We start from the raw sequence: 26,120 nt of genomic DNA on the forward strand, positions 1-26,120 counted from the left end.
TTGTTTTATTAATTTGTTCCTTTGTCCAGAAAAGAATGCCATACCTAAGACTGGAGTTTACTGATGAACAGTATGGAATAAAAGACACTGCCCATTATACACTGATGACTGGTGTCTAAGGATGTAACATGGTTTTGACATTCTGTTTGCAAGTAACTTTCTGTATTCACACCACTTCAAGTGAGAATCAATATTCACTCTAGATATTTTCCATTTGTTTCACAGCCTATAGAGGTACCATCCATATTTGATTTAATGCTGTCATTTTCATGTTCATACTAAAATTTGTGGCATTAATTTTCATTATATTATTGGAAACAGGCACTAGTTGCCAGTCTCATTTTTAATACTTCTGGCTTATTTATTAGAATCTTATGGTCAACAACATTAAAAACCTCAGAAAGATCTTAAAACAAGCGTGTAGTGAACTCATATTTGTCAAGGACATCAGCATTTACTACCTGTGTTATGTAATTTATAGTCATTTCATTCAGTTCAGAAGTGGTGAAAACCTCAGAAAGATCTAAAAGCATGCAAGTAGTGAACTCATATTTGTCAAGGACATCAGCATTTGCTACCTGTGACATGTAATTTATAGTCCTTTCATTCAGTTCAGAGGTGGTGATGTCTTGTTTTGTGTCTGGTTGTCCTGTCTCTTGTTTCACTACCTTCCATACAGCCTTAAATCTGTTATTGTAAGTGATTTCTGACATAATATGCATGTTCCCTGATTTTTTAATAACATTTCTTAATAATCTTGAGAAGTTTTCTAGAGATGAATATTTAACAGGGAATATTAGACCAGCTTAAGTAAAAATGTCTGTTGGATTTCGTTTTGACAGCGTTTGGTCACAATAGTCAAGATTAGTTATTTTGTGTGATAAATTTATTAAAAGTGCATAACTATGTTTCATTCTCATAGTGTCTTAATTGTGTAATTATTAGCAGTTTCCATTTACTGTAATGTATTCACCTATTTTGACGGTCTCCTGACAACTGATCAGAGTAGTGAGTATTACATTCAAATGTTTTGTTTTTTATATTATACTTTCTGACTTGTCCCACACCCATGAGGATCATTTCATTTTTGTGTCTATGGAATGAATACTGAATCTAATCTAATGTAATTCAATCTGTCCAACTACTGCAGAATCCCTATCTGTTTTTCCGATACAGACATTTCCCTTTTCCTTTCACAAGTCACTTTAATCTCTCTAGTTGTCCATGGTTTTTTATGCTGCTGTTTAGTGTGCTTTCTCAACAGCTGACACAGAAAGCTATTTTTAAAAAATGATAGGAATTTATCATGGAATAAATTAAATTTGATGTTAGCATTGGTTCATTATGTGGTGTCACCGCCAGACACCACACTTGCTAGGTGGTAGCTTTTAAATCGGCCGTGGTTCGCTAGTATACGACGGACCCACGTGTCACCACTGTCAGTGATGGCAGACCGAGCGCCACCACACGGCAGGTCTAGAGAGATGTACTAGCACTCACCCCCAGTTGTACAGCCGACTTTGCAAGGAACAGTTCAATGACAACTACGCTCTCATTTGCCGAGACGATAGTTAGCATAGCCTTCAGCTACTTTTGCTACGACCTAGCAAGGCACCGTATTCCATTGATATTGAGATTCTATTAATGTATCATCAAGAGCGATGTTCTACAAATGTGGATTAAAGTTAAGTATTCCAGAAGCTACGTACTTTTCTTTATAGCATTCATTACGTATCCTGTTTCAGACCTCACGCCCGCCTGCGTGAGTTTAAGCGTGTGCCTTTCGGCTTCCTCTACATCTACATCTACATCTACATCCATACTCCGCAAGCCACCTGACGGTGTGTGGCGGAGGGTACCTTCAGTACCTCTATCGGTTCTCCCTTCTATTCCAGTCTCGTATTGTTCGTGGAAAGAAGGATTGTCGGTATGCCTCTGTGTGGGCTCTAATCTCTCTGATTTTATCCTCATGGTCTCTTCGCGAGATATACGTAGGAGGGAGCAATATACTGCTTGACTCTTCGGTGAAGGTATGTTCTCGAAACTTTGACAAAAGCCCATACCGAGCTACTGAGCGTCTCTCCTGCAGAGTCTTCCACTGGAGTTTATCTATCATCTCCGTAACGCTTTCGCGATTACTAAATGATCCTGTAACGAAGCGCGCTGCTCTCCGTTGGATCTTCTCTATGTCTTGTATCAACCCTATCCGGTACGGATCCCACACTGCTGAGCAGTATTCAAGCAGTGGGCGAACAAGTGTACTGTAACCTACTTCCTTTGTTTTCGGATTGCATTTCCTTAGGATTCTTCCAATGAATCTCAGTCTGGCATCTGCTTTACCGACAATCAACATTATATGATCATTCCATTTTAAATCACTCCTAATGCGTACTCCCAGATAATTTATGGTATTAACTGCTTCCAGTTGCTGACCTGCTATTTTGTAGCTAAATGATAAAGGATCTATCTTTCTGTGTATTCGCAGCACATTACACTTGTCTACATTGAGATTCAGTTGCCATTACCTGCACCATGCGTCAATTCGCTGCAGATCCTCCTGCATTTCAGTACAATTTTCCATTGTTACAACCTCTCGATACACCACAGCATCATCTGCAAAAAGCCTCAGTGAACTTCCGATGTCATCCACCAGGTCATTTATGTATATTGTGAATAGCAACGGTCCTATGACACTCCCCTGCGGCACACCTGAAATTACTCTTACTTCGGAAGACTTCTCTCCATTGAGAATAACATGCTGCGTCCTGTTATCTAGGAACTCCTCAATCCAATCACACAATTGGTCTGATAGTCCATATGCTCTTACTTTGTTCAATAAACGACTGTGGGGAACTGTATCGAATGCCTTGCGGAAGTCTCATTGTGTCTAGGCTGTCTTGTCTAGACACAACACATTATACATTACTATTTCCACTGTGGAGTATCCATAGTAAGGTGCTATGTTACTTATCCTAAGTAACTGCTCATCATGAGCAGAGAGAGAGTACTTGTTACTGGTTAAACAGCTGTTTTCTTTCTTTGAACTTCATCAAAGAAAACGTAATCAATTAGGGTACTACGTTCTGTATCCACCCATGTCAGAAAATTAGCTACTGAGACCAAATTGTAGAACGCAAATAAGGTTTCAAGATCATTTTTCTTATCAGAATCCTTTACAAAATCTACATTGATGTCACCACAGACTATTAACTGCTTGCTGTTTTCTAACAAATAGCACAGTAAGGTACCCAGATTCCTCATAAATTGTTCAAAATTTCTCAGTGGCGATCTGTATACAGGTACAATTAAAAGTGAACTATTTTTCAGCATTAATTCACAAGCACACGCTTCTATATGCTGATCACTACAAAATCTACTTGCCTCAGTGTTTTTGAACTTGTGTTCTGTCTTAATGTATGTAACAACTCCTCCTTTCCCCATGTTATTTCTGCATGAGTAAGCTGCAATAGTGTAATCTTTTACATGTCACTTATTTGGCCTTGTGGTTATGTGGTGCTCAGACAGGCACAGGATGTCTATCTTATCAGATCTCCCCAAATTTTATAAAATGCAAAAACAAAGTATTTATATAGAAATGGCACACATATCATGCCATTGTGTAATAACATAGTGAAAGACCCCCCAGATGTGGTAAAGCTAAAATTTATTAAAAAATGAAATAGCGATAATGATATGATGAAAGACTGACTACAGGCATTGTCAAAGGCATTAGTTATGAATGCACAGTAAAGCATATAGAGGAGAAAGTTGGTTCATCTACAATGAAAAACACCTTTGTTTTAATGATGTCCATCCCAAATACTGTATCATTTCAATGAGACTCCCCTATTTCAAGATAATAGAAAATGTGCTGCTATTCTTGGAACTTTTTGATGTACCGCATCAGTCCTATCTGGCAAGGATCCCACACTGCACAGTAGTATTCTAAAAGAGGACAAGCAAGTGTAGTGTTGGCAATATCCTTAGTAGATCAGTTACTTTTCCTAAATGTCCTGCCAATAATACACAGTCTTTGGTTACCCTTCCCCACAACATTTTTTGTGTGTTCCTTCCAGTTTAAGCTGTCTTTAATTCCTAGGTACTTAGTTGAATTTATAGGCCTTTAGATTTGCCTGATTTATCATGTAAGATGTTTAACAGACTTCTTTTGGCACTCATATGAATGAACTCTGACTTTTCGTTATTCAGGGTCAACTGCCAATTTTTGCACCATACATATACCTTTTCTAAATCGTTTTGCAATTTGTTTTGATCTTCTGATGACTTTACTAGTCAATAAATGACAGCATCATCTTTTTTACATGTGGTTCCCCCTTTTATATTATATGTTTTTAAGTTATAGGGCTGCTATAGGTGGTGGTAGGAGTGTGCATAAGGAAAGTCTTGCAGTGGGGATGGTCACAGGGGTATGAGCCATAGGGTAGGTAGGGAGATGGGTGCAGAGGGAGCGTAGAGTCTGACAAGAATATTGTGGAGATTGGGAGGATGATAAAAGACTATACTAGGTGTTCTGGACGAAATTTCAGACAGAATGGATCTCATTTCAGGATATGATTTTAGGAAGTCATGGCCCTGTCAAAGTAGCTGATTAATACATTCCATACCAGGATAATACTGAGTCACCAGTGATGTACTCTGAAGCTGTTGTTTGGAGGGATCAGCAGTACCAGGATTGGATGTGATGGCCTGGGAAATCTTCTTTCAAACTAGGGTGGTGGGGTAATTCATGCAGTGAAGGCTGAGGTGAGAATGGTGGTGTATTGCTGTAAAGAGTCTGCATCTGAATGCATACATTTGCCTTGAATACCAAGGCTGTATGGGAGAGAATATTTGACATGGAAAGGATGGCAACTGTCAAAATGTAAGTAATGTTGTTTGTTGATAGGTTTAATGTGGACAGAACTGTATATCTGTCATATGGTGAGGATGAGATCAACATCAAGGAAAGTGGCAAGGAATTCAGAAGAGGAACATGTGAAATTTAATTCAGAGAAGCCATTCAAAGATTTCAGTAATTTTAACAGGTCAGCCTTACCTTGAGTCTATATGGTAAAGATGCCATCAATGTATCTAAACCAAACCAGGGGCTGAAGACATGAATTCCACAAAAGCCTCCTCCAAGCGACCCATGGAAAGGTTGGCACAGGAAGAACCCATCCTGGTCTCTGTGGCCATACACCTGATCTGTTTGTATGTCTGCCCCTCAAAATTGAAGTAGTTGTTGGTAATTATAAAGTTGATTAAGGTGAGTAGGAAGGATGTCATAGGTTTGGAATCAGGTGTGTGCTAACTGAAGAAATGTTCAGCAGCAGACAGACCATGTACATGTGAGATGTTGGTATAGAGGGAGGTGGCACAGTGGTGACAAGCAAGGTGTGTGGGGGGAGTGGGACAGGCATGGATTTCAGATGATCTAGGAAATGGTTGTTATCTTTGATATAGGAGGGGAAGCTTTGTACTATGGACTGCAAGTGCTGATCAACTGAGGTAGATATACATTCGATGCGTGCTTTGAAGCCAGCAACTACAGGGCGGCCAAGATGATTGGGATTGTGGATCTTAGGAAGAAGATAAAGGTGGGGGTGCATGGTGGGTGGGGTGAGAAGTTCTATAGTTTGAGGTGTCGGTCCTTGTGAGGGGCCTGAGGTATTAAGGGAGGACTGCAGGTCACTTTGAATCACAGGAATGGGATCTTGATGGCAGATGCTGTTTGTAGAGGTGTCAAACAGCTGGTGTAGACCTTCCATAACTTACTCCTTTTGGTCAAGTACTACAGTGGTAGTTCCTTTGTCTGCTGGGAGGATAATTATGGAGTCATCAGCTTTTAGGGAATGTAGAGCCTGGAGTCCTGGAGAGGACAGGTTAGGATCATGTTGTAGGTTAGCTGAGGAAAGGTTGTGAAGCAATGCTGGATGTGAGGAAATCTTGGATGACTTGTAAGGGATGATTTTGAGGTAGTGGTGGTGGTGAATCAAGTTGGCATAGTGGTCTGAACTGTTTGGGATGATGGTCTGAACTGTTCAAGCCAGAGTTCAATGTCAGGTTTTCTGTTGGAGAGGTTCTGGGATTGGGTTGCAAAGTGATATTTCCAATTGACATTACAAGTGAGGGAAAGAAGTCCTTCACCAAAGCAACTTGATCAAATGCTGGTTTAGGGTGGGCCGAAAGTGAGACCCTTAGATACTATAAATAATTAAGCAGGGGAGAGTGCTTTAGATGAGAGGCTAAGGACACTGTACTGTTGTTGTGACTGGTTCTTGTGATTATGGGTTATTCTTGGTCTGGGAGGCAGTGGTGAAGGCTGCGGGATGCTTGTCTAATTGGTTTGTAGGAGAGGAGTGGTGGTTGATGGTGTGGCTGTTTAGGGAGCTACAGAGGGACAGGAATGGAAACACCACTGTTCAGGTAGTTTTGGAGAAGGTGGGATATCTGTTTGAGGTGACAACTGGCAAGTTGTTGCAGTCTGAGGTTGGCTTGGCAGATGATACCATCCAAGGAAACATGAGGGGCAGATAACTGCAGGATTTTGTAGGAAGAGAGAAGTCTGGTGGAGTGGAAATTGGCTGATGAGGCATATATGTCACAGATTATCCAAGTAAGAGCAAGAGATTGCTATACTTGAAACTGTAAAAGAGCCTGGTGTAGGGTAGGATTGCATCCAGAAACAGGGACTTTCAGTGTTAGGACTTTCGGAGTAATTCCAAGGGACATGCTTGTTACAAGAAACAGAATGTGGGACCTTAGTTTTGATAGTGCAAAAGTATATTTTCAAAAAGAATGGATGTGATATGAGATGGGATTCATCATGGCAATAGAGGACAGTTTGGAGAGTGACAAAAAAATTAATAATAATGAAAAAAATATGCAGAGGGTGGAAAGACAGAAAAATGGAAGAAATGCAAGGAAAAAACTCGCAAAAATCAGAAAAATTCATACGAAAATGTGAGACCAGACAATAGTTAGTAAGAGGTAATAAGTGAGCAATCTATATGATATGAATAAATGACTGGAAAAGAGAAAAGGAAAGAAAAATTGATTAGAAAGTCAAGAAAGCAGAAAAAAATTTGAAAATAGATAAATAGAAAGTGAAAGTCATAGGAGAAAATGTAATGTACATAGCTTGGAAAATAAAGCAGAGAGGTTTTCTGGAAAACAAGCACACAAAAAGTGAAAGAAGTGAAAGAATTACAGATAATCAAGATAAGTGGAGGGTGGGAAGAAAATAGCTGTCATATTTGTGAATATATCTGCAAAAGCCAATCAGAAGGCCATGCAGTGTAATGAACCGTAAATTGTTATGCACAAATTCGTAAATAACAATGGAATTGTTATATGCAAATAAAAATGGACCTGTCTGCATGCACAGAAATTAGTACTAGAAAGGATGTAGGGGCAAAGGGGCATATTTTGGGACAGTCATCCAGAACCACGGGTCAGAGGAGACTTACTGCATAGGATGAGAAGAAAAGATTGATTGTTGGAGACTGCATCAGATGAGATTTGAAAACCTGAGAACTTAAAGGTAGAAGACACAGTAATATGCAAGACAGAGATTACTGCTTAAACATCATTCATGAGTTAATAAGAGTGAAAAGCTAAGTGCATTGTACATAACAGAGGTGTGAGGGAGCAGTGAAAAATAGATGGGTAAGACAATGAAAGATGTAAAAACTAAAACAGAGTAAAGAAAAGAGTAGTTACTGTGTGCCAAGACAGAAGAAATTAACATAAATTAGTGCCAAGTGGGTGGCAGGTACCAAGGACACGTTGTGGTGCTAGTTCCCATCTGCAGAGTTCTGAGAAACTGGTGTCTGGAGGAAGAATCCAGATCTTTGTCTTGCATACTACCCTCTCTTCCAAATTTAAGATCACAGGTTTTCAAATTTCGTCCAATGCATTCCCCAACAATCAGTCTTTCCTTCTCACCCCTTGTGGTAAGTCTCCCCTGACCTGCAGCTCTGGGTGACTGTACCAATATGTACTCCTTTCCCTAGACCTCTCTAGTCCTTTTCCTTCACCCCTCTTCTTTCCCCTTCAACCGTTCTGCCTTAAGAAAGAGCCACTGGTTCTGATAGCTTGCCTAATTAGAACCCTGTTTTATGTGTGTGTTCTGCTGCCTCTTGGTGAGCTGATATTTTATCTATTTAATTAAATTATTTTATCATAAATTTATTGTTTTCATTGTTATTCATAGAACAGTATTATATGTTATGGATAATTGAGTCAGGCAGCTCTGTTGCAAACAGAGTAGCCTTGTATTCTGGAGAGTGGAGGCCCCAATCTTCACCCAGACATTCTTATTTAGGTTTTTTGTGGTTTCCCTAAATCACTTCAGGCAAATTTTGAGATGGTCCTTCCTATAATACCATGGCTGACTACTTGTCCGCTCCTGGTCAAACTAGACTGTAAGTATGTAAGTGTTTATTACTTGAATATTTTATTTTTGTTCTTCTTAAATTGTAATACCAAGACATGTTCAATATCCTTGTCAAAGAGATGTACAGATGTATAAAACTACGACTACTACTGCTGCTGCTGCTGCTGCTGCTGCTGCTACTGCTGCTGCTGCTAGTGCTACTACTATTATTACTGCTAGCCACAATAACTTATATAACATCCTGAAAATGCATACTGTAGTAACCAAGTAACACACAAAACCAGTCCAAGGAACACACCTCTGAGCAATAACAAAAATAAACTTCTCATGATTACACATGTAACAAGACAAACGAATCCTGTAGAAGGTGCAACATAAGGGATACATAGAAAAACTTATGTGAGCAGTACAAACTAAAAGAACATAGTGAGGGTGAGTTACCACTGCTCTGCATGTATATAGGCATGTCAGCACAGTGGACACCTTGCCATGTTCTTCTTACAGGTGGCCTCTACTGGCCAGCCTGTGCTGATACAGTTGGCAGTTGATTTAAGTACACATGCACACCGACATTACACTTGACACACACACACAAACACACTAGTAGCAGGATACAGAACATGTGATTTAGGTCATTTTATAATTTATGTTATAATAAACTGCAGTCCAAAAATATTCGTACAAAGAATTTCATTTCTTATCTCAAGGTCACCACAGAACAAACACATATTTTAACTAAATTGCTTTGTAAAATGAGGAGTTTTCCAGTGGCAAATTATGTAAGATGAATATTTTTAACAATTCATATCACAAACTGTAAGTTTTCATAATAAATAAATTAATATTTTATTTACATACAATAGTGGTGATGCTAACACTAAAACTTTATCATTTTATACCGTATACGCCATACCATACTGAAGACTAGTAGACAGAAGGTTGTTTTTCATTATGAACAAACCATTTCATCATTTAATGGAATTTTATTGAGTTACTTCCTTTGAAGCCTTATTATTACTCTTCATGAGATTTTACAGCAATACTACAGTAAGTACTTAGCTTTGCTGCCCTTAGAGCTTTGACTGTTATTAGTATTTGACACCTAATTACTGTAAATGAACATATGCTAACATTTAGGCAGTTGCACTAAAACTAAACTTTTAACTGCCTACTACATCTACAGTAGATTTTTAATCAATGAAATATCCACAATTTAGTGGTATGCAGAAGTTTTTGACAGTTTTAAAGGCAGTGCTGCCAACACCAATATTAATCATTTTGAAAGTACAACCAGAACCCATAATACAGTTTACACCTCTCTCCTCAAAATTTGCAAATGATACATTGTCTAGGAAAGTTGAACATAGTGAAACAGAAAAATTGATCTAGACTTCTGGTCAGTCTTTCAGTCATGACAATAGATAATGCTGCTAAAATATTCCAAAATATGGAAGCAGGACTTGCTCATCATTTTTAGGCAATTGCATTTACTGTTGTCAAAAAGTAAAACTTTCTAATCACTTTATATATAGTCCCATCTGGAGTAATAAATAACTAACAAAACTATAAAATTCCCAAGACACAAAATGGCTGACCACTATGTACCTTCAAGTTGTGAGATTCCATAACTCTCAATAGATACTTTTACAAGCTTTTGCAAGTATTATTTCTGTCCTCTGGGAGAAAAGAGTGAAAGTTCAAGGAAGTACAAATAAAAACTGAAAAGGATATGGGTGACAGCAAAGGGAGAGAGGAGCTTAGGGTAGGGGTTAATGTATATTAGCTCCTAGTTCATCCTCACTCCAGCTTTGATTTTTACTATCTCTTTTTCAGTCTTTAATTGAACTATTAATTTGACTTTGCATTTCTCTTCCCCACTCATTTCTGTTTCTTACTCTGACATCATATAATCTCAGCTGAAACATAGCTTACTAATATTCTATCTTTGGCATTGTGCCTCCTAGAGGGAAGCACAAGCCTGGTATTTTGTCTCTTTGTAATTTAGTAGTTTCCCAGTGAACTTGGAGTGATGCATACCACTGCAGAGAAGTGATGTGAATTCTTGTGCCTTCTTATGGACAAAATAAACATTCCAAGGATTGTCAGCTTGCCTTAGAGATGTTCAGTCTTCCAGAGCATAGATATATGAACTATGGAACCTAGTTATGTAAATGTTAAATGAACTTTTTTTTCTTTCATTCCTGAATCTGGATATTAAGACAAGATGGTATTAATGTAATCTGATTAATGTATGCATTAATGAAGAGAATATACAGGCTGTTAACACAACAAGATTCTCTCAAGTTATTTTGTAGAAATGTGATGTAGCAGTTCTGAGTTTTAAATAGACTATAGTCAGAGAAGAAGTTGAAAAAAGATGCAAGGGCATGACAACCACACATAAAGCTGAAAGAGATAACTATCACTTTGAATGTTACATTTCAAACTTTCCTTTTGATGCAATTGACTATGACAATTCTACTATGAATCTGTGTTGCATTCATAGCTCAAAAAAGATACTAACATGAGTGTGGATGAATTTAGGCAAAGGTTATTATGGGCTATGGTACTACTAGTGGAGTCTTTGATGTGCAAGTGTGTAAATCAAAGAGGAAAGACAAGGGTAAAGAAACTGTCTTTACATCTGTAAGGTGATACAAATATGAGAAAGTGAATAATGATTGAGAAAATGATTACCTGGAAGCAATCTGTGTTCAAGCCATTCTATTTGGAATTTGGATTTTAAGACTAAAATTATAGATTGCATGAGGTTATTTTGTTTGAAGAGTTCAACTGGAATAGGTCAAAGCAGTATGCTTATATTCTGAAGTGTATGGTTGAAGATAGGCCAGTGACTGTAAATGTAAAAATAAACCCAACGTAGCAATCACGTATCACAGGCTCATAATATTTGTATTGAATGAGATGTATGTAACACCTGATGCATTATTAAGTCATTGGAATGTTATCCCTTGAACTGTCACAGCTATCATTGATACTTTGTTAAGGTAGACGACATGAACACATTGTGAGCAGAGTGACATGGCCTCATATGAGAATGTCCGGACCTTGTATGAGAATATCAAAACTTCAACAGAATATGAGAATGATATGTCATTGTCTGTCCAGGAGCCAAATATAGAAATAAGCATACTATAAGCCCTGCACCATGTTTTTGCCAAGTGACAAAGCAGGTGACACAATTTAATAACACATTCGGAGAGCAGAAAAGGTGAGCAACAGAGAAGGGAAACAGATCAGAGGGTGTATTGGCAGAGAACAGTGCACAATGAGGGTGAGTGAATGGGAATTGGGAGGAGGTGATAGGACAAACATGGTGGAAACTGTTGGGCGTATGATGTGCAGACAGTGGGTTAACACAGGTTGAGGATAGGATGATTTTGGGAACAGAGAATGTGTTGTAAGGATAACCCCATCTGCACACTTCAGAAAAGCTGGTGGTGAAAGGGAGGATCCAGATGGCCCAGATTGTGAGGCATCCACTGAATTCAACCATGTAATGTTCAGCTGCATGTTGTGCCACAGGGTGATCCTCTTTGCTCTTGGCCACATTTTGGTAGTGGCCATTCATGCTTGTGGATAGCTGATTGGTATTCATACCAATATAAAAATCTGTCCAATGATTGCAGCAGAGCTGATAAATGACATAGATACTTCCTCAGATGACCATACCTCTTAGGGGATATGATAAACCTGTAACAGGACTGGAATAGGAAATGCTGAGCGAATATATTGGGCAGGTCTCACACTTGAGGCTTCCATGAGTGTATGTTACCCGTCATAAGGGGTTATGATTGGAAGTGGCATAGGAATTGAGGTTGAGGAGGTTGGGTGGGTGATGGAATACTGCTTTAGTAGGGGTGGGAAGGATCTTGGGTAAGATGCTCCTCATTTCAGGACAAAGTTATAGGTGATCAAAGCCATTGTGAAGGATGTGGTTCAGTTTTTCCAGTATGGGTTTTTCGTAGGTGATGAAAGTGGTTCTCCTCTGTAGCCTGTTGTTGGGGGTGATGGGAAATCTGGGGGTGTATGGAGAAATGGCAAGGGAAAGTTTTTTGTGGACTAGGTCTGTGGGATAGTGCCTGTCGGTAAAGGTCTTTGTGAGACCTTCAGCATACTGGGCAATGGAGTTCTTGTAATTGCAAATATGCCATCCCTGGATGGCCACGCTGTTTGAGAGAATTTTTGGTGTGTAAGAGATAGCAGTAGTAACACCATATGTTTTATAACCATAGATTTAAAAAAAATGATAACCATGTAAAGTAATACATACATATTGTCACCTTAGACTGATTTATTAATCTCTACGTTAGTCTTAAAATTGACAATTCACTTATGTCACAATCTTCAACTGTATAAGGCATGTTATGTGATAACAAAAATTCGATTTGATTTGATTTTTGAATGTAGGTGCTGTTAATGGTTGGTGGGTTTGATATGGGCAGATAGATGTGTGGATGGAGCTATCAGAGAGGAAGTGGTAAGCATCCAGGAAGCTGGTACACTGGGTCAAGGAGCAGATGGAAGAGGAGGTGTTGATTTTGTGAAGGAATGAGTATAGAGTGTCTTGGCTCTGAGTACAGATCATGAATATATTGTTAGTGAACTTGATCAAGACCAAGGGTTGGGGTTTTGAGAGGCTAGGAAGGTTTCCTCCAGATGGCACACAAACAGATTGGCACAAGAGTGTGCCATATGGGTGCCCATGGCTTTGAAAGGGATTTGTTCATATACCTTCCCTTCAAAGGAGAAGTAGTTGTGTGTTATGATCAAGTTAGTAAGATGTATGAGGAATGAGGTAATGGATTTGAGGTCTGAAGGATGTTAGGAGAAGTAGTATTCAATGACGGCAAGAGAATGAGCATGAGGGATACTGGTATATAGGGAAATGGCATCAAGAGTGATGAGTAGGGATCTAGGAGGTAAAGGAGTTGGGATGGTGGAGAGTCTTTGAAGGAAATGGTTGGTATCTTTGACATGGGAGACTAGATTTCAGGCAGTTGGTTGGAGGCATTGATCAATGAAGGGTGAAATTCTTTCAGTGGGAGCACAATAAGGTGTTCACTAATGAAAGCTGGAACTCTTTCAGTGGGAACACAATAACGAGCTACAATGGAGAGTCCAGGATTGCTGGGTTTGTGGAAGATTTTGGGGAGCATGTAGAAACTAGGTGTATGGGGTGTCATAGGGGTTAGGAGGGAAATGAATTCAGGGAAAAGGTTCAAAGAAGGGACTGAAGCTTTAAGCACAGATTGGAAGTTATGTTGGGCATCTGGGATGGGATCACTCTGGCAGAGATTATAATGAAGTGACTGATACCACTTTTTTCATATGCATCCGCATAGTTATCGTACGATACTGTGCTTACTAAGGCCTTGTATGTGTATCTTTATAGGTATTGACCTATCCAATTTGATAAAACACCGAATATTTTTGTGAAAACATATAGAATATTCTGGAAGGACACATATTGTCGTAATTGTCAATAGATTGTTGTCATTAACAAAATTATGTACAAATGCTAAATCAAATATCTACTTGAGAAATTGAAGTAATAAATATATAGCAACAAATTTTAACAGGTTGTGGAAACGTTGGCATAAATAATTAATGCCTCTATTTACCATAATTGCACTTGATTAATGAGTTAACACAGAAAACCTCATTATCTCAAGAAACAGGTTAATAGTTATTGCCAAGTGATGTATTTTCATTTGTTATCTATTTTTATGTCCTCCTTGGTAATTAATATTCTTTGTAATTACATTTCTAATTAACCCTCCAATTGTGTAATTACATTTCTAATTAACCCTCCAATTGTTTACATTACAGCCCCCAAGGGCTCAGCATTCATTTGCTGTGTACGGGCTTGGCGACCCCGGGGTTCCTGAGCTGGGCACTGGTAAGCGCCACCAGTCCCCCGTCACCGTAAGCTCTGAGCATACTTCAGCGACCACCGTGCGGCGCGGCGGTGGAACGTTGTGTGTCTCAGGGAATGGGGATCGTGGCTTGACCGCCCGGATCGCGAGGATGGAACAAACCTCTATAAAAAAAACCTCAATCTCAAGGTGTGCTGCGCGCTGATGAGATGCATGGCTGTTGAGGTGGAACAGTCGATAGCGGGCAACCTCTGGGGAACCTGCCGCACCTCAGTTGTATAAGGCTTACCTAGGCACGCGGGGCTCTGTCTAGGTGGACTTCTAGTTCCCTAGCTGCTCGTGGGACCGAGATGGATCCTTCGAAATCCTCTTTTCTTCCTCCCAGCGGAAAGGGTGGGCCGCTGGAAGGTTCTAACACCCAGTCTCCTAAGAGGGCCCATGCAGTCAGTCCCCCTGACTCCAGCGCTTCTTTGAAAAGTTCAGTCTTAGGTAACATAATGCATTCTGGTAATCCGAATGTGTTTCTCATTGTGAAATGGAAGGATGGTAGTTTCGAGAAGGTTTCGCCCATCTATATACAAAAGGGATTGGAGGGAATCTGTGGCTCCTTAAAATCGGTGAAGCGCTTACGTAATGGGACCTTGCTAGTGGAAACTTCCACTTCCCAGCAAGCAACTAACCTCCAATCTGCTAAATGCCTTGGAGAGTATGCCATAGACACTGACCTGCACAGCACCTTGAACTACAGCAAAGGTGTTGTGACATGCCGGGATCTAGTTGACATTCCCAAGGAAGAACTGCAACGTGAGTGGGCTCCAGAAGGTATCGTTGATGTCCAACACATCATGAAGAGGGTTGATGGCACTCTTGTCAAATCCGACTCCTTTATTCTGACCTTCAGTAGCACAAAACTTCCTGAGCATGTTAAAGCTGGCTTCCTTCGCCTTAGTGTGAGGCCTTATTTCCCGACCCCAAAGCGCTGTTTTAAATGCCAGCATTTTGGGCATACCACCTTAGGCTGTAAAGGCGAAGCGACTTGTGGAAACTGTGGTCAGGCTGCTCATGAAGGAGTTGGTTGCTCGTCTCTGGCTAAATGTATTAATTGCTCTGGGAACCACCCTGTTTGGAGTAGGGACTGCCACATATTTTTAGAGGAACGCAAGGTCCAGGAAATAAAAACAACCAAGCGTATCCCCTATGGTGAGGCCAAGAAGATCTATAAGTCGATGCAACCTCCCACATTTGCTACATCTTTTGCATCCCTGGTTCAGAAGTCTACGCCAAAAGTCGATGCCTCAACGCAGACTGAGGTGGTAAGTGTTGGCACTAACACCTGCAGCTGTCAGTGCACTTGCAACGCAGCCAGTGTTTCAGAGCCAGTAGCCCCTACTCGAACAGCAGACAAAGGTACAGTGGCGAACTTGGGCCAGCCCCTGGTGCCTCCAATGGCTGAGGCTGTTCCCAAGCCCAGTGCGCCAATTACCACCTCCACATCAGCTCCCCCGAAGTCCACCAAACCACAGAAAGCTACCGTACAGCAGCAACAGCACGTCAAATCCCGTGGTAAACCATCTGACCATGCGGATGTTGTTTTACGTGAGGCTTCATCTGACTCTTCCGCAGAGTTGATGGAGTACGATGTATGTGTGGGGCAATCATCTCGTCCCACGCCTGCCCCTCCACCTGCTGCGGTCTCCCCACCCCGTCGGAGAGACAGGATGAAGGTGCTACCCCCATCATAGATGGCTCCCATACTCCAGTGGAACTTGCAAGGATTCAGGACGCATGTGGAGGAACTTCGTCTACTCTCTCAGGGTAGACCACTGTGTCTCTGTCTCCAGGAGACGTATTTCCATCCATCATACTGCCCTGAGATACGAGGCTACACACTCCACAAAAAGGACGACCTGTGTGGAGAGAGAGCTAGAGGAGGTGTAGGTATTTTCGTCAGGACGGACTACCACTCCTCGCCTCTCTCACTTACGATGACTTTACAGGCCGTCGCTGTGTCCGTGCACGTGTGTCATCCATTGACTGTATGTTCACTTTACTTGCCCCCAAATGATGCTCTTGATGAAGCGGCCCTCACCGACCTTCTTGCCCAGCTCCCCCAGCCATTCATTATTTGTGGTGATTTTAATGCCCACAATGTGCTTTGGGGCTCTGCAATTACCTGCCCCAGGGGTAGAGCAATTGAGAGGCTTCTCCTGTCATCCTGTGCCTACTTGCTCAATGGAGGACAGAGTACTCATTTCTCCACAGTGACTGGGTCGTTCTCTGCAATTGATCTCTCGCTTTGCTCTCCAGCTCTTGCCGCCAGTGCTCACTGGGAAGTGGTCGCTGACTTGCACGGCAGTGATCATTTCCCAATCTGGATTCATGTGCCAGATGGCGTGGGCCCCGAAAGGAGACCACCACAATGGGTGTTCAGTGGAGCTGACTGGACACTTTATAGCCAGTTGGCCCAATTCGAACACTGTGCAAATGTTGAGGTGTGGGTGGATCATATTACCAAAACGGTCCACCACGCCGCTGCAGCATCCATTCCACAGTCCACAGGCCACCGGAAAAGGCCACCTGTGCCTTGGTGGAATGCCGAATGCCGCTCTGCAATCAGGACCAGGCGTGGTGCTCTGCATCGGTTCAAGTGTCGGCCGACTGCTGAGAATCTTGCAGCCTTTCGGGTGGCGAGGGCAAGATGTCGCCGCATTATTCGTGAGAGCAAGAAGAGGTCGTGGCAAACGTTCCTGAACACCATTAATCGTTCCACCAAAAGTTCCATTGTGTGGGAGACCATCAGGAGAATTTCTGGCAGAGGAGGGAGGTGCCCCATAGCTGCTGTGATGACTAACGGCACTCTCCACACGGATCCGTGAGACATTGCCCAGACTATGGCAGCGTATTTTGCCACAGCTACTGCCACAACCAGTCAGGATCCCGGTTTCCAGTGCCATAGAGCGGTTGCTGAGAGACGTAGTCTGAACTTCCAGTCCACCTCTCATGAAGTTTACAACTGCCCATTTTCTATGTGGGAGCTGGATTCTGCATTGTCTGGGGCTCGTGACACATCCCCTGGTCATGACAGGATCCATTACAGTATGCTATGGCACCTCACAATGCAGACAGAGAAGTCCTCCTCGCACTTTTTAATGCCATTTGGGCGTCGGGTCACTTTCCTAACGCGTGGCGTGAGGCAGTTTTAATCCCTTTTTTAAAACCTGAGAAAGATCGCACGAGCCCAAGTAGCTACCGTAGTATTGCCCTCACTAGTTGCATAGGGAAGACATTGGAGCGGATGGTCAACCGCCACCTTGTCTGGATGTTAGAATCCCGGCAACTCCTTAGTCGCTTTCAGTGTGGGTTCAGGAGGTTTTGTTCCACCTTCGATAACCTTGCCCTCCTGGAGGCGGCTATACAACAAGCTTTCCTACGCCGTCATCACCTTCTTGGTGTATTTTTCGATATCGAGAAGGCCTACAATACTACTTGGAGGCGTCTCATCCTGGAGCAGCTTCACGAATGGGGTTTTCATGGTTGTCTTCCTCTTTTTATTCAGTCTTTCCTCTTGCCACAATATTTTAGATACCGGATTGGTGACGTCCTGTCTGATCGCTTTGAGCAGGAGAACGGTGTCCCTCAGGGTAGCGTTTTAAGTGTGACTCTCTTTGCCATTGCTATTAATAGCATTACGTCCATAGTGAAAAGTCCTGTCCAGTGTTTTTTGTTCGTGCATGATTTCTCCTTGTTTTGCTCTTCTTCAAGCCTTGCAATGACAACTCGTCAGTTGCAACTTACGATTAGGCGTTTGGATGACTGGGCGCAGAAGAGTGGTTTTAAGTTTTCCACCGAGAAGTCTGTATGTGTTCTTTTTAACCGTTCTCGTTCGATTTTAACCTTTCCTGAGCTGAGGATGAGGGACGCTATTCTTACTTTTAAAGACACAGTGAGATTTCTGGGGCTCATTTTTGACTCGAAGCTCACGTGGTTACCTCATCTTAAAGACCTGAAATGGCGGTCTCTTAAGGATTTAAGTATTTCAAAATGGCTTAGCCACAGTACATGGGGAGCTGACAGGACTTGTCTGCTCCAGTTTTACAGGGCGTTTGTGCGGTCTCGGCTCGATTATGGGTGCACGGTGTATGGGTCTGCGAGGCCTTCTTACTTAAAAATGTTGGACGTTGTGCACCATGAAGGGCTTCGGTTGGCCACTGGGGCATTCTGAACTAGCCCCATACCCAGCCTCTGTGCAGAGGCTGGTGAACCGCCACTTCATATGCGGCGACGGCTACTTACAGTGCGCCAGGTGTATAAAACTTTGTCCACACCATACACCCCTGCATACCATACCATTGCTCAGCCTCCTCTGGCACGATTGTTCCATAACCGGCAACGTGCGACGCAGCCCTATGGGATTCGCGCACAGGATTGCCTTGGTGCGATGTCTATGGCTGGTCTTCGTGTTTTATGTCGCGGTTGGAGCAGATCTCCACCTTGGCTCCTCCGGAGACCCAAACTTATTTTAGATTTGACTAATTTTAAGAAAGCTGGCACACCAGATTTTACGTTCCAATCTCTGTTTTTGAACATTTTAGATGTGCATCACGGTTTCACTGTCGTTTATACTGATGGCTCCAAACAGGAGACTTTCCTTGGCTGTTCTGTGGTGTTCCCTGATCATGTTACCCGGATTCGCCTCCCTGCTGAATATACCGTTTTCGCAGCGGAGCTCCACTCGATCCTGACAGCACTGGAGCAGATGCATCGTGTTCGGGGCAATCGATTTCTTCTCTGCTCCGATTCTCTTAGTGCCTTACAGTCACTGCAGAACCTGTACCCAACTGAAGAGATGGTCCAGCTGATACATGACCAACTGTACTTGCTCCAACGGTGGGGTAAAGAGGTATCCTTCTGCTGGGTGCCTGGTCATGTCGGCATATGGGGCAATGAACAGGCTGATCGGGCTGCCAAGGAGGCCTGCAGAGAGCAGGATGTGGTCCAGTGTCCTATCCCCTTGCAGTCAGTCATCGCTGCACTCCACAGGAAGTGCATGGAGTTGTGGGAGGACGAATGGCTGGCGGTGACGGCCAATAAACTGCGGTCGGTAAAGTCGACCACTTGGCCGTGGCGTTCCTCCTGCTGGCTGCTCAGGCGGGAAGAGGTGGCGCTCACACGTCTTCGGATCGGGCACTGTCCTCTGACACATAGCTATTTATTACGGCAGGAGGATTCTCCGTTTTGTGATGCTTGTGGTGTGCACATCTCTGTCCGGCACATTTTAACAGACTGCGTTTTATACCGTGATGCAAGGGCAGAAGCACAAGTTGATGGGGATCTGCCCTGTGTTTTAGCTAATGATGAGACATGTGTGTCTAGGGTTTTTAAGTTTTGTGATGTGTCTGGACTCTGGCCTAAACTTTTAGGCTGGTGGTTTTAGTGTACTGCAGAGTGGCTGACTCCTCCCTTTTTTCCTTGCGGTCAGCCAGCCACTTCCATCTGCTCGATTGTTTTAGCTCCCTCTACCTTTTTCTTCCTGTGTTGTCCATGTTTTACTGCTGACCCCCTGCTTCATCCCACGCTTGGGTGTGGGTGAGCACGTATTTTTCCATGATTGTTCCCTGTGTTTTATGTTCTGTTTGATGTAACTGTTCTGAGTTTTTTTCTTGACACCCGTCTCACTATGATACTGAACGGGCGCTGAAGACCTTGCTGTCGTGCACCCACAAAACCCTTCTACTACTACTACTGTTTACATTACACAACTTTTCAATTTCCAGAATTTGAGGCCTTACTTGTGCATTTTATGTATGTAATCGGATAAAGCATGAGTTCTGTACTGCCATTGAGTGTAAGTAACCAAATTCAAACTGTAATTAATTATGTAACTAAAATAAGAGACATTATTTAAATTAAAGTTCAGATTGATTTTCTTATGGAAAACTACAGATATTACTACAAAAAATTATGTCATTCAATATTGTATTTTATACCTTATTCAGCTGTGACATCAGTTTCTTTACATATTGTAAATTTTAATTATAACATCAAAATTGCACAAAATTAATAATGGGTTATTTTGAAATTCATTTTTAAAATTCTATATAAAGTGATGAAGCAATGCTGCAAGAAAGTCAGCCAGCCAGTGTTTTGTTTACATGTGGAGTGTGTAGTTCAGTTGTCAATAAATTTTGGGAAGCTTGAAATTTTTGTTTTCAATCATCAATGAATCCCAGGCAAACGAAATTTAAGTCAAGTGTTAATGACCTGAGGAGAACGTTACAAGGTGTAGGAGTCAGACAATAGGCAGAGGCCTTCCACCAGGTAGTCACTGCAATTCATAATGACAGTGGAGGAACCTTTGTCTGCAGGTAGGACGATTAGGTCAGGAGCTTTCTACTTTCAACATTGCAGCAGTCAGCAATCATGATAATCTAATATATAAGAAACTATCAGTCTCGATTGTGGTAATGAAACCAAACTTTACCTAAGTTTCAGCCCAAATAATTCAGCCTTCTTCAGGAGATATACCTGAATCTATAATTTGTCTAAGAGGGCTTGATCTAGAAATAAAACTAAAACAGCCTGAATGGACTGGTATGAATGGTGGTATGAAATGGGAGAGGCAGGGTTCAGTGAAGGGATTAGGTTGGCTTTTGTTAGAGGGATTGGTGGCAATGAAGTGTTTGCATTATAAAGATAGGGAGAAAGAGAGTAGGTCTTTGACAAATCCAGCATGGTTAAATTTGGGTACAGTTTTGTAGGTGAGGCCTTTACATAGGACTGGAATTTCTGAGGGACTGAGGTTTTTTGTGAAAAGATTAACAGCAGTGGCTTGGGATTGTTTAAGCTCTGGGTTTAGTGGAGTGTTGGAAGGGAGTTTTGGGGGATGTGTCAAGTTGAAAAGGTCAGCTAGGCAGGGTCTGCATGCTAGAAGGTGTTCATGAGGAGGAATACTATGGGTAGTATGGAGGTTGGATAATGGTGCCCCAAGCTGGCAGAGCAATGTCAGCAAGCTGGATAACTTATGCAGGTGATGTCTGAGGTGCTCCTCCGGGTGCTGGAGGCAAGGAATCCAGTTCAAAAATGTATAGTTTATGCATGGTAAGCAGTCACCTGATACATATGCCATAAATTTTCCCAACCTTTCAGAGTACAATATTATAGATGAAATGTTGGTTTTAAAAATAACTACCAGAAGATAATTATTAATAAGGCTACATTACATGTCTGTAGGATACATTTATGAATTGAACATATATCTAAGGAGTTGCAAGCTCCTAAAGTTACTTATGAAGAAAAACTGAGAACTGCATTTTGTGACAAGTATGGTAAATTTTATTTTTAGAGTTTTAATTCCATTGATGTCTCTTGGCATACATACAATGGTAGGAATTGTTATGTATTTAATATATATTCAAAACCTAAACCTGGTACAGGTGAGATGCTATCAATCCAAACATTTATTTACCAAGATCGATGTTAACTGTAAGTGTGTAAGACTACATAGAAAGTATCTTGAACACAAAAACTACTGTGCACTGTTTTGTCTGATGCATTATTATACATAAAGTGACTATTGAAATTTTTTGGGAGAAAGACTAGTCTTCCTGCTGACCAGCATTTTTCTCCAACTAAGTAGCAGTCACAGCTGCAGATGAGTATCTTGTGGTACATTCACAGAAACACTAGAAAGAAGAAATAATGTCACTAGAATGCCACTGGATGAAGTGTATTAATGTTAAAGAAGATTATATTAAAAATAAAAGGTGTTTGAAAACATATATTCTCATTTTCACTATCAGGCTGAGTTTTTTTTTATTTGGCACTTGATCTTCACCATACAGCCATCATCAGAAAGCTGAGTACCAGATATAATAAAGGAAGAAGGTTGGCTTAAGTGGCTGATAATTATGCACAATAAATAATTGTAATAATAATAATAATAATAATAATAATAATAATAGTAAAAAACTTAATCCAATTTACTTATTGTGCTCATTTTTTCTTTCATAACATTTAGGTGCATACGCATAAGGGACTGGGAAAGTTCTACTCTATGGGAAAGTTATGCTGTACCCCACAACATAGTGCTACCAGAAATCTCAATGGGAAATATTAACACTTCTCTTAATTTACTTGAGGGATTACTTATAAGTTCTCACACACAAAATCCACTCGCACCTGCACTTGAGAAGTGTCAGTTGATTAAAGATCTTATCCATGCATTGCATGAGGTTGTAGGTGCCATGAAAGTCACACAACCACGGTAAGTAGGGTTTGATTATGGGTACATGTATAGCAATAAGCTAAATATTAACATAATGAGGTACATTACTTTCTCTGAGAAAATCTGTGTGTTTTCAGATTTTTGCACTTGATGGCTTATTACAACTACATTAAAGGTAACATCAAGAAGGCCTATAGTTTTCTAAAGAATGCACATGATATTGCCTCAGCACAAGGAAATATTCTTGAAGAGAGATGGATTCAACACACTAAGATGGTATTTAGCTAGCCATGTACCATAGGATAAATGGTTTCATTTTTAACAACAACATATTGTGCATATTTCATTGGTTAATTACCAGTACATCAAAATCCGAAGTATAAGAACATTATCATTGAAATGGCAAAATGAGACACAAAAATGAACTAATGATCACAGAACTACAATCTCTTTTCTCAAAAAGATACAAAAAGTATACAAAAATGGACATACTGGTTCCATCAAGTCAGTTATTTACCATCCAGTTTCTATCTTATTTAAACTAACATTTCTTGGGGCTGAAAGAATTCTCTCTCATGCTGTTAAAATATTTCAGTTCAGTCATCAGTTGCATTGCTACCAGTTTGACAACATATTAATGACCTGGAACACACCATGCATACAACAGAGAGCTGACTCAGGATTTTCTTTTTTTAGTTTGGTGACATCCAATGCCATTTTATAGATTTTTTTATTTTTTTTTATCACTACTTTTTCAACTGCTTGAACTACTTTTTCAACTGCTTAAACTTGCTTTTTAAATAGCTAAATTTAGTGTGCTTGGTATGTAATAACAGCATACGGCACTAAAAATAGATCATTTCCATACTTTCTTCTCCATTTATAATTTTTCTTTTTGTGTACACATAAACATTTAGAACATTCATTCTTTTAGAAATGCAAAATGTTTCTCTAACATTTCAAACATTTAAAGCCAAATGCTGCTCATGACTGTACAGGTCATAAGAAAACTGGCTACTTTTATTATGAAACCAAGACACTATCTTGGCATTTTCTCCATATTGTTCTTTATAGTATTTCACAATGTCATCTTATACAGAAAGATTATCTTTTAACTTCTCCCCATCACCATTTAATATTTGTTCAACAGACAATGTGTTTGTGTTTTACAGCTTTCAAATAAAATTTTATGTTTCGTCTCGTAAATCATATTCAATGTTCAAAAATGTTCAAATGTGTGTGAAATCTTATGGGACTTAACTGTTAGGTCATCAGTCCCTAAGCTTACACACTACTTTAACCTAAATTATCCTAAGGACAAACACACACACCCATGCCCGAGGGAGGACTCGAAACTCCGTCGGGACCAGCCGCACAGTCCATGACTGCAGCACCTTAGACTGCTTGGCTAATCCCGTGCGGCCATATTCAATGAATCCCTCAGTGAGAAGTCTCTGTAAAGTGGGAACAGAAAAAACTGTACTCTTCATTTCAATGCAGTACAATAGAATGACCTAAATTATGAAGTAATATAATCTTATAGTCCTAATAGTAATTATAACCTAATTCAGTAATTTTAAGAGTCTTGTGAAGATACTCTTCAGTAGACTAAAAGTAACCCAATAGGAATCCTTTAATTCTTCATCTACATTTATGATCTGTAAACCACTGTGACATTCATGGCAGAAGGTACCACCTCCCAATGTAGTGTGTAGAGGGGTATTGGAATCCTGAGTGAAACTAATCTGCTTTCAAAAAAAAGTAATTGCATTACTTATTGAATCCCCCTTGTACTAAGATGACAGTAATCAAAGCTGAATCTGTTCTTCTTAGAATTATCTGTAGACTTCTTAAGCACAACCAAAATACCTGCTCCTATGAACTACTGCTCTCTTCTATTATACCATCAGCCAAAGACACGTTGATAAACTCCTCTATAATCACCTGCAAGGATTGAGTTATCCAGTATGGTTTCCATTACCTTTCACAGTTCAATGCTGTGTAACGGATGGCACTAGTGGCAAACCGCAAGGAAAACTCGTTTTCAAACTCCAACAGAGCTCCTCTATTCACACACCCTGTACTCCCTTCTAATGCTCCAACTTTTTACATAGTACGATCTTAGTGGTGGGTTGTGTCTGCCCCTGCTTTACTCCCTCTGTGCACCAATCATTCTCCTCCAGAATGTGCAAACTTGTTATCCTCTTCATCAACTTCAGCTCCTTGGCCCCAAAATTATCGATTCAGGGGTACTATCTTCCTGTCATCTCTCTCTTGTAACATACAGTACTCTTCTCAACTAAAAAACTTTCTGTACCTACACATCATGCCCTGTCAGCACTTACACATAACATATTGACAGGTTAAGCCTGGCTTCACAATTGTCCAAAGCAATGATCCACTGCCACCTGGAACACAATCATGTAAATCAAGCACTAGTGTATTTGTACATAGCTTAATTGGATTGCCCAATACAATAGAGACCGGCCGCTGTGGTTGAGCGGCTCTAGGCACTTCAGTCCGGAACCACACAGCTGCTGCGTTCACAGGTTTGAATCCTGCCTCAGGCATGGACGTGATGCCCTTAGGTTAGTTAGGTTTAAGTAGTTCTATGTCTATGGGACTGATGACCTCAGATGTTAAGTCCCATAGTGCTTAGAGCCATTTGAACCAATACAATAGACATACCTAATGACAGCTCTATACTGACATACCCTACTTGGAATGTTTTCATGATAAGTTCCACCACATTTTGCCATAGGCCAACTTTGGCATGATGCTGATACAAAAAGTCCAACCTCAGAATCATACTGTAACCCTCACTTAGAAGTGACACTATTTCCACAGATTGTTTAAACTGAACTCCTTCAGCCAGAAAATCAATCCCCATTTACTGCAATGTTCTTACATCATTATCTCCAACCCCACACAACCTAGAGAGTAGTGCATTCCATCATCTTGGATTCACTAGGTCCCTACTGGCTTATGATCATGTTTCCCTGTGTCCAACAAAAACTTAAGCTTCTTGCTCCATCCAACATCTATTATTCCACATTTCACCTCTGCACACATGCTTGCTGCATCAAAGTCCAACAGGAACATCTTTCAGTGGATTTTGGGTTCCCTCTTGCTTTTAACAGCTGCTCATTTCCATCTTGTCCACCCCATTGCCATTAGCATAATTCTGCTGCTCATACATGATACCTTTGTCCCAATGAGGCTGGCAGCACTGCCACTGTACATGATATATCCATCCACATCTGTAACATCTTTCATTTCTGGAAAATATGCCACACTCATCACATACATTTGTTGACATATCAATCTCTTCACATTCCATTGCTAACCTAACACTTGAATGGAGATCCTTTGAACCACTGGTGAGTACTGTTCTTGACATACCAAGTGCTAAGCCTTTTAGGAAAGTGTTGAGCACTCTTTACTGGGTTTACTTTATCATTCCCCTCAGTTCATATGTATACACAATAACCTTCATTATCCTATCCGCAGAGCCCTCTAATGCTTCTCCATGCTTCTTTGTAACAGTACTCAACTGCTCCCAAAAGAAACTTGCACCATTCTGTTTCTTGCTCCTCTG

General features: G+C 40.9%; 1 protein-coding gene across 3 annotated transcripts in view; it reads left to right on the forward strand.

Annotated features, from left to right (window-relative positions):
• The first annotated feature begins 12,550 nt into the window (after nt 1–12,550).
• Nucleotides 12,551–26,120, forward strand: part of LOC126191582 (uncharacterized) — a 30,590-nt gene continuing 17,020 nt past the window's right edge. The window contains exons 1-4 of one of the 3 annotated variants that reach the window (XM_049932516.1): nt 12,551–12,607; nt 20,073–20,143; nt 22,316–22,561; nt 22,660–22,798. In XM_049932516.1, the coding sequence (XP_049788473.1) occupies nt 22,401–22,561; nt 22,660–22,798 (300 nt within the window). In that variant the 5' untranslated portion in view covers nt 12,551–12,607; nt 20,073–20,143; nt 22,316–22,400. Of the gene's footprint in view, nt 12,608–12,821; nt 12,900–20,072; nt 20,144–22,315; nt 22,562–22,659; nt 22,799–26,120 lie in introns of those variants that run through there. The other 2 variants (XM_049932515.1, XM_049932518.1) reach the window with 2 other exon arrangements.

This window comes from Schistocerca cancellata, chromosome 6, assembly GCF_023864275.1.
Source record: "Schistocerca cancellata isolate TAMUIC-IGC-003103 chromosome 6, iqSchCanc2.1, whole genome shotgun sequence".
Lineage (NCBI taxonomy): Eukaryota > Metazoa > Arthropoda > Insecta > Orthoptera > Acrididae > Schistocerca > Schistocerca cancellata.